Consider the following 9,900-nt stretch of genomic DNA (forward strand, 5'->3'; position numbering starts at 1 on the left):
CCTCTTTCTTGATGGTTGTTTGACCCTTTAAAGATACCATCTACCTTTCCATTTTTTGGTTGCACTTGAAGATGGTAACAGAAGTTCAAGGAGGGCAGCTTCCTTTTCTTAGGAACGGTCATGTTCCTGCATCTTATCTGCATTCATTTTCTTCCAATTAAATGTGCTAATTCTCAAAGCTAACTTTATTTTCTAAAAACCAGTGCATTTGCTTTGCCCCATATGTGGGACTTTTGCAGTAGTAAAATACTTCTAGGCGAATGGTTTGCTGATGGCCAAGTTGGTAGAAAACCTCCTTTAAATAGCATGGCTTGGATATGCCACTAGCAACCTCAGTCCACACGTTCACAATTTTCTTATTTTCTTTATGATGTTTTGGAAGAGATACAATTATAAGATTCAAACTACTTCTGGACATGGGCAATTTTTTTTTCCTCTTTGAGGGCAAAATTATAGCTCACTGTGGGATTTTTTTAAAAAGAGATGGATTTGTCATTAGGGAAATTAGAGAATTTTTTAAAAGGCTTGAATCCAATTTCAAGACTAGAAGAGTTTATAAACATTTTAATTACTCCCTAACATCATCCTCTAGCTGTCATTCCACAATTCCCCTCAAAGTTATGAAAAAATTACTTTTTTAAAAAAACCAATTTGCAAAATTAGTGAAATATAACCAAAGCAGCACTATGAGCAAATACAGGAATGAGAGAACATTCTATCAAGGTTCCTATCTGTAGCTTATTATTTTACTTTAGTAAGGTCCCTGTCCTAGAACCACCTTCCCTGTTTACCAGAGCTGCCCAACAGAATCTTCACAGGATGATGGAAATGTTCTATTTCTTCATGGTCTAATATGGTAGCCATGGACCACATGTGTCACTGAGCACTTGAAATGTGCCTAATGCAACTGAGGAACTGAATTTATTTAAATTTAAATTTAAATTTAAACCACAGCTACATGTGGCTCGTGGTTACCATATTAGACAGCACAGCTATATATAGATAGGGCAGACGCTAGCTCACTTAAGTCCTTGTGCCTCTATTGGCACAACAACAGCCTTGAGATCTAAGGCTCATTTAAAATACAAAGCACTTTATGACTTCTTTTTTTGAAAATATTAAATAATTAAACAGAACAGCCTTTATGAAGCCAGACAGAAAAAAACAGCTGTAAGAAATTCTCTAAGGATAATGCTACTCCTTAGGATGCGCCAGGAAAGGGGATGGAGAATGAATGTTCTGGGAACACGGGTCCTAGTTGTCAGTTCCAGCTCTCGCTCCACCACCAACTAGCTGAATGGCCCTGATTCTCTTATGTATCTAATTCTGGAATCTGCTAAAACAACCTGCAAGCCCCCCTCCTCACTTGAAACCTATAATGATATGTAAAGTCAAACGAGCTTGGGAGGGAAAAGACATTTTCTCAGGTAGAAGTGTTGCATAGGTCTACCTGAATGCCTTCCATAATTTCAGTTCCTTTACTTTTCGCTTAAGATATAAGTTAAGAAATATATATTCTTCCCTTGAGGATTCAGAATCTGGGAGTTTCATGAGGTGATCACAAGACTAGATAAGCTCGCATGAGATGGAATGCTTTTAAGACTTCAGTGAAGACAATCAATTGGAGGCAAACTGTACTATTCTTTTCTACTCCTCAGTCTTCTTTCATTTGGAAAATTTTCAAACCTTAGAAAAGTTGCAAGAATAGTACATGAACACCTATAGACCCTTCACCTTGTGAGATTATTCTTAAGAGCAGATATCCATAAATCCAATTTCCCAGGCGATCTCTCTACAGAGTATTCACTCGGTAATATCTCCCAGGTCCCAACGGTAGTGAGATTAAGCTTTGGTCAGGTTCAGTGTGGGTCTGGATAACTACCAAGGGCATCAAAATAAAGCACAGATGTATTACTGTATTTTCTCTGTTAACAAGGAGCATGCATTTCAGCCTTAAACTTTAATGTCAGACACTTTCAAAACATAGATAGAAACACAAACCAACCCTTTATGTTTCAAGAGGAAAGAACCTGATCTTTGAAATTAAGGAGTCGTTCCTCCAACCCTACCACCTCGAATCCAAGCCCCATGTCCTCTCTGAACCTATGTGTTTGTTTGCAAAAGGGGATACCTGGTCTGCCTTAAAGAAATACTCCAAGGACTACATGTAAACAGAGTGAGACATAGTAATCATTCAGTATTGCTAGTTGCCTTTTCAGTTTACTAAGCAGTTTCCCAAGCAGTGCTTCAGAAATGACAACCCTGTGGGGTAAATTCATCAGATACCTCTATTTCTGGTTTAAAGACAAGAGGACTGAGGCTCACTGATGTTCAGGGCAGGAGGGAAGGAAGGGGGAAGAATCTGCATCTGCAGAGCAGATAGGATAGCCAGGTCTATGGGAGACAATACTTCTATCACCCCGTTAATGCTCACATCAGTTCTGGGAAACAGGCTGTCATATCTGCAGTTTGCAGTGAGGTACTTAAAGCTCAGAGGCTATTTTTACCAAAGGTCACACATCCTTAGCTAGTTGTACAGCTTGGTTAAGTATGTGGTTTAAGGGCCTATGGTTAAGGGTTTGGGAACTTTCCTTAAGGGTTCAAGAGTCCTGGTTAATGGTTTAAGGGTCACAGTCAGGGCTTGAAGCCTCTCGAAGAGCCTTAGTTAAGGGTTTAAGTGCCCTGGTCAATGCGCTAGTTAAAGGTTTCAGCATCCAGATCTTCTGACTCTGAGTTTAGAGCTCCGCCTGCAATATCTAATGAAGACACATGTCAGAAAGGGAGATTTCTTGCCAGCCGAAGGAAGCTGACTGATTCTCCAAATCTAGTGGATTCCAGCAGGAAAGTGGCATCCAGCCTTTCTTGTTGCAAAGTGTCCTCCCCAGCAGGCTCACCAAGGCAAGGGGTGATTGGCAGCTTACATAACGTGTAGAGGATGTCTCAACTCCAAGAATCTTATCAGTATAACCTCTGACCTGAGATGATTACATTTTAAATAAGGCTATTCACTGAACACCTTTATTAGAGAATGTCTATGGGAACTTAGGCATTGGATGATTTAAAACAACTCCTTATATGGCTGAGGTTGGGTGACTTGGACAGGCCAAGCTACTGAAGCAAGGCAAGGCTGTAATTAGGCCACGCTGTAAAGATTATTCAAAGATTGGCCCCCACAAAGGTGTTCGATTAATAATAAATGAGGGGAAAAGCGGGCTATTTGCACAACTCTTGGTGGGTACAGAGCTGCAAAGTTTTATCGCCCCGTGGCAATGCACACATGCCGGGTCCTCAGTTTCAGATCCCAGGGAACAGATACATGGGTCCCATTGCAGAGCGGACTGCCTGGGGGACCAGCACTTTCCTAACTGGATTTTCCTCTGGCCATGGAGGCTTTAAAAACACCTTTGCTTTTGTTAGTAACTTTGAGACACATGAGTGTGTTCGGTCACACCAACCAGCCTGCATCAGAGATAGAGGCATCCATCTGATCCCCTGACCAGAATCCATGTGAGAAACAGAATACCAGCTTCCATTTCCAATGAGCAAATGGAAAGAGAAGCAGGATGGTGCTTAGAGGATTTGGAAACTCATAGTCAAGTAAGACCAAGCGCAGGGTTGATGAAAAAGAAAATTCTAAATAGAAGTCTGACCAACATAATAACGGGTGGGAAAACAAAAAGAAGAGAGGGAGGAAGGAAGGAAGGAAGGAAGGAAGGAAGGAAGGAAGGAAGGAAGGAAGGAAGGAAAAGGAAAGGAAGAAAGAAAGCCATTCATTTTGAAAATTAAATGACACACTTCAGGAGTCATGAAATGTGAATACATTCATAAAAGATAAATGATGGGTGGGTGATAGATGGATGCTGTTAATCATAATGGGTCTATCACTAGGTCCCTTTCTCTTTCTTTGATTCTAACCATCTTGGCAAGAATCTTGATCTTCTGGCAGAAAAACTCCTTTTCAAAACATATGTGACACTGCTTATGTCTAGGTGTTCCAAACCCCATGTCCGGTTATTTTCACCATTGTGCAGAAACAGGAGATCCTGCAGAGCAGCAGCCGGCACTCAGCAGTGCTAACACCCGGGCCAAGCCCCAGGTTGCAGCTCAAAGAACACACTGTCCAGTTAAATCCCACATGGAGCGGCCTCAGAAAATACCTGGTGTTTGTGTCCCCCGAAAGCTGAACAAATGGCAGGATCTTTTAAAACACTTCATTGGGTTTGTGGGAATGGGGGGGGGGGAATATGGCATTTTGGCAAATGTACACATATCAGTGGGCCCTTGTCAAACACAGCAAATATGCAGTCATGCTTAAGAAAAGTCTTTGCTCTCAGATTCTCTATCGCTGGGTTCATCTGGTTTACTTCAAAGGGCCAGTGAAAAATCTAATAGGTTAAAAGGAGGTGTGGGAAGGTCACCAGAAAAATAGCAAAGAACAATACTCCCTCCATCGAGTGAATGATTTCTTTCAGAGCATTAGTTTTGGCTTTGTGATTTTTTTGTGTGTGTGATTTTTTTAATTTGCAATTTTTTTGAAATCGTAATTTTTGGGGGTGAGTTAAAACAACAAAAATCATCATCCTGACCCTCTAGGTAATTATGAAATTAAATTACCAGCCGTTATCACTGAAACAAAGGTAAAGACATTTCTTTCCCACAAAATTGGGTATTGAGTATTTCTGAATAATTCAGGGGTCCAAGAGAAGACTTCTAAGTGTGAGTGTCTGTTTTAACAAAGATATTGTTTTGTAGTATTGGATCCATGGAGTTTCTAATTTTATATATATATATGTCTTGGCAGCATTATTATAGTTTTACCTTCTGTATCTACGGATATGAAAGATTTGTATACGTCACTGGTTCTGACCCTCCAATAATGAGTAATGAGAATTCCTGTTTATCATTTCTAGGATCAAGCCAGTGTGACAGCAGAAAATAGCATTATTTATTTGGTCCACATTACTACTGTATAGAATCTGGAGAAATAAATGCCTCAATTCATTTAGGAATGTTCTTTTCCCAATTAAGGTTTCAATGACTCTACACAAAAATACTGATTTTTATCTTTTTTCATCTGCATGTTAACTTAAAAAGTCTATGTTGATTTAATTTTTATAATACGGTGTATTTGTGTTCTTAAAATCTTAACAACTTCTTATCCTGGAGGTCCCTTTAATATTTAATTTTTACCTTGTTCAGTTACTGGAAAACGTCTCATAGCTTTTTTATTTATTACTTTACCTGAGTTTATTTCTTTTCTTTCTTTCTTTCTTTTTTATTTCTGTGAAATTACCCATTTGGCAATCACTTCACTAAAATGCAAAAAGTTCTTATTTCAATTACAAAAGCCAATACAACCCATGATTATTAAGAAAACTATTTTGCAAATCAACCATTGTTTATTTCAGAGTATAATCAAGTACCACAGGCTAGAGTAAAATCTTAAGGATAGTGATTTCTTTCCCACTTAAAATAATAAAGGTAATCAAACCTTCCTGCCAATCTAGGTGATTGTGAAATTTAATTACTAGTAGTTATCATTAAAACAAAGGCAAAGCAATTTCTTCTACACATAATTGAATATTCCAAAAGAAAATTTCTGAACAGTTCTTAGAAAATGTATTTAAAAATTAATTTTAACCTGATTATTTCATTTGTTATGTCTCAGTTGCAAAGTAGAATAAATGACACACTTGGGTGTTGTTGTTCAACAACAGCAAGTGAGAACATATTCTCAGGAAAATCAGATAACTTTGAGCTTAATATTGAGTGAATTATTAGATCTTGACTCTCTGTGCAAACACAACCAAACCTAAATCTTCCAGATCTATTCCTCCAAGAGAGGTTTAACCCATATTATTCGAGTTCACCTCTCCATATGCTTATTCGCTACAGAATCCACTGTTCCTTTTATACTGCTCAGTTGCCCCAGTATGTCCTAAAGCTTCCAGAGCTGTTCCATCAAACTCACAGCTACCTGAATGGAAAGAAAACCCCCTACCTACGTCAGCAGTAACACTAAGGGATCTGACACCTCTCTGCATGATGCTAATGAATCTATAAGCTTAACTGTTCAGAGAAGAGATACCCCCTACAAAATGGATCCATAGCCCTAAGAAAGGAAGTTGAAAATGAGGCTCTGGACTTCCCATCTCCAGGCCTTTGCCTAAGCTCTTCCCTCTTCCTGAAATATCTTTCCCCCCTCTGTTCTCTGGAAAAAATAACCCACTCATCCTTTCAGTCCCAACTCACAGGTCACCTCCACTGACCCCTGCATACTGAGGGAATCACTCTTCCTTGTACTCTCCTCCACATAATTCATTTTATCCAACAGGAATATACATTACTATTTTTAATAGTTTATTTATTCATGAGAGAGAGAGAGAGAGGCAGAGACACAGGCAGAGGGAGAAGCAGGCTCCCTGCAGGGAGGCTTACCTGGGACTAGATCCTGGGTCTCCAGGATCAGGCCCTGGGCTGAAGGCAGCACTAAACCAATGAGCCACCTGGGCTGCCCCTACATTACCATTTTGTTGTCCATCTCTGCTGCTGGGTGATGAGGCAAAGGATCTTAACTCGTCTTTCTATTCCAAACACTTGGGACAATGCCCGAAACCTACAATACGCTTAATAACTGCTTATTTAATAGACTTCAAACCTCAAGATCAAATTTAACATGCAATGTAAGAGGCAAATTTTATGTGTGTTGGATTTCTTTCTGCACCTGAAGTCTGAGCCATGAAGTGCCTTCTATTTCATTCCTCAAAGGAGCAAAATGTATTCACACCAAACACTTCCTGAGTGCCATACCCTATGCTAAATGCTCCACACACATTATCTCATTGAATCCACACGGCATTCCTATGAGTAGGTCCCATTATTAACATGAGCCTTATCTACAGATGAGGAAATTGAAGCTGGGAAAAGTGGAGTGACTCTCTCCAATTGACCCTGTTGGTGAATGATGCAGCCAAAATGCAAGAACAATAATCCTAGAACTTCAAAACTAGAAGGAATCCTAAAATTACCTTCCTCACTCAGCCTCCTTGAAGCTGAGGGTTATAACTTACTTCCTGGCATATAGTAGGCCCTATGTGAAAACGGTGATGAATTGATGGATGGAGTGTCCTATTTTCTCAGACTCTGGCCTTTGCCTGGGAGAACGCAGCTGTCACCACAAACAGGCTCTATTCTTTAGTGCCCAACACCTCTCACAGGTGTGAATTGCTTGTGTCATCTGAATTATTCATGATCCACACCACGGGCAAATGTGCTTAAAAAGAGAACTACAGCTTCTTGTATTTTTCAAGACCAAGGGTCTCATTAATTGGTATATTGAAAAATATAAGCTCACGGGCCAGTCTGATGCACGCCAAAACCATATATCCCTGCCCACTTTTTGAATTTCGGTGCCCATGTCATTTCCCAGTTGCCACTAGGATTTAAAATCGTGGTAACTCCCGCAGGAAGGAGAGCCATCTAAGCTCCCGTATCCTATCTGCAAAGCAACTGCCATCATCTAAAGCGAGTTCTGTGTGACTTCAAACCCACGTATTTTTCTGAAGCCTGAATTCAATTTTTCAATCAGGTCTCTTAAGCTACACCAAGATCTGAACACTCAGATGCTACAGCATCTGTAATTTCTGCCATCAGTAAATCATGTGATAACACTGACTTCTTGTCTCTTCTTCGTTCTTCTTTCCCGTTGCCACCTCTCCCCTACCAGTCCCTTTTCTAGTGGGCAGTCTTCTGAGAGGAATAACCATATGCTAATCGTAAGCCAACATCACTGTACTTTAAATTCAACGTTAGTCAACCAAAATGAATCGAAAAGCAGCAGCAGTGGTTTGGGGGCACTAAAAATACGCTGTAGCATTTGCTGAGTTCTCAGAATTAAAACCACAGGCAGTCAACTTGTTGCTGCTCTTAATAAGATATGACTGTTCTGCCCCATTGGCTGCTACTACCAGAAACTTGAACTATATCATATGCCTAACAACACTGTGCTTTTGATTAGTTGGCAGTGATCAAGAAAGGAAGTGCTATTTCCCTGGAACTGAACCTGCCAAAAAAGATAACAGATGGCTTTCAAGGGATCACCTTGCGTCCCATCACAATCGCACCTTAGTCAAACTCCCCTCGTATTTATGGTTACGTTAGTTACACATCTATAGATTGGGCTGATTTACGACAGGCTTGCCCCATCCCATGGTCCCAACCAGGTGATTCTTCGCCTGAGTTTAATGACTGAGTAACTGTAACAACAACAACAACAACAACAACAACAAGCGCGCTCACACACGCACGCACACACACACACACACACACACACACTAGGATTTAATGCCATATTAACATACTCAGGATTTTCCTTAGGATTTCAAGACCATGTAGACCCCTGTACGCTGTTCGCCACACTCCAATGTCTTCTCAGCTGTGCCTTTAGGGTCTGTCATTAAAGTTTGCAGCGACCAGAGTGGTAGAAGAATCCTACCTAATGCATCATTCTGATTAGAAACCTGTCATACTCAGAAACCAGAGGGTCCGTTCCTATTGATTCCTAGTCCTTCAGACTCATTAGCAGTTTTTTCCCCTTCAAGGAGACCTGCTGACCAACCCTGTAAAAGCTGAAAGAAGCCCTCCCTCTGCTCAGCCCCACTTGACAACCCAGCGTATGCCTGGAAAGTGAAATTACAGAGAGTATCATAAGAAAATGTCCAAGAGGCCACATAGGAAAATCACGCGCACACACACACGCACACACACGCTTGTAAAGCGGCAAATTGTCGGAGGTTGGGCTCGACCTTCCTTCCTCTAAGTCGCCCGAATTCAATCAGGACCAGAGCGACTGTACGTATCCCTTCCTTCCCCGGGTCTCAAACCGTGCCCCCGCGCTCGTGTCTCCGCGGAGCTAATTTCTGAAACAAACAAAGAAAATCAAGTGTGCGAGGAGCCTCGGGTTTGGGCCCCCCCGGCCTGGCGGGCGCCGCGCCGCGAGCGGGTCCGTGCGCCCCGCGCCCCCCGCGCCCCCCGCGCCCCCCGAGCCGTGCGCGCCCCTCGGGCCGGGCTCCTGCGGCTCCGGCTCCCTCCGCCTGTCGCGGCCGCCGCGCCCCCAGGACCCCCGGGCGCCGCCGCTCGCCCACCCCCGCCTGCCGGAGGCCGGGCGCCGAGGTGCTGCCGCGGGCAGACGGGACAAGTGTCCCAGCGGGCGCCCGCCCGGGAGAGACCGGGTGGCCCGGGATGCGGGGGCCGGGGGGCGGCCACAGGTAGGCTCTCCGCATCCCGGGGCGCGGGGCGGGCAGGGGGCGCGGGGCGCGCAGGGGGCGGCAGAGCCCCGCGGCAGCCGCGTCCCACGGGCTGAAACTCACCGGAGGACACGGAGGAGCCGGACAGGCTGGAGTTGCTGGACGCTGCCATCTCGCGCCCCGCGCGTCGCTGCTGCTCAGCCCCGGTGCGGGTGCGGACGCCGCCGCCGCTGCCCCCGCGGCCCCCAGCCCATGGCAAAGTCCTGGGGACGCGCGCGGAGCCCCAGCCTCCGGACTCCGCTTGCACTTCCTGCTCCGCCAGATGACGCGCTCCCGCCGCCGCTATTTATTTGTGGTTTCCGTCCCTCTCCGCGCCCGTGCACGCTCCCCTCCGGGGCCCGGGGTAGGTGCGAGCGCCCGGAGGCCGGGGCTGGGGGCGGCCGGGGCGGGCGAGCCGTGCGCCTCCAGCCGAGCCCCCGCCGGTGCCCCGCGCTCCCCCGCGCGCGCCCCGCCAGCTCCCGCACCTCCCGGCGGCGCCCCGAGCGGCCCGGGCCCGGCGGCGGGAGCCAGGCGCTCCGAGCGACCTCCCCCCGCTCCCTCCGCCCCGGCTCCGCTCGCGCGCACACAAAGGAAGGAGCCGAGACGCGGGAGCTCG

At 44.6% G+C, this 9,900-nt stretch overlaps 1 protein-coding gene across 1 annotated transcript in view; it reads right to left on the minus strand.

Moving 5' to 3' along the window:
- Positions 1-9,630, minus strand: part of CHN2 (chimerin 2) — a 296,002-nt gene extending 286,372 nt beyond the window's left edge. The window contains exon 1 of the mRNA XM_072783629.1: positions 9,369-9,630. Coding sequence (XP_072639730.1) covers positions 9,369-9,417 — 49 coding nt within the window. The 5' untranslated portion in view covers positions 9,418-9,630. The remainder of the gene's footprint in view (positions 1-9,368) is intronic.
- Between the last annotated feature and the right edge of the window lie 270 nt (positions 9,631-9,900).

This window comes from Canis lupus, chromosome 18, assembly GCF_048164855.1.
Source record: "Canis lupus baileyi chromosome 18, mCanLup2.hap1, whole genome shotgun sequence".
Lineage (NCBI taxonomy): Eukaryota > Metazoa > Chordata > Mammalia > Carnivora > Canidae > Canis > Canis lupus.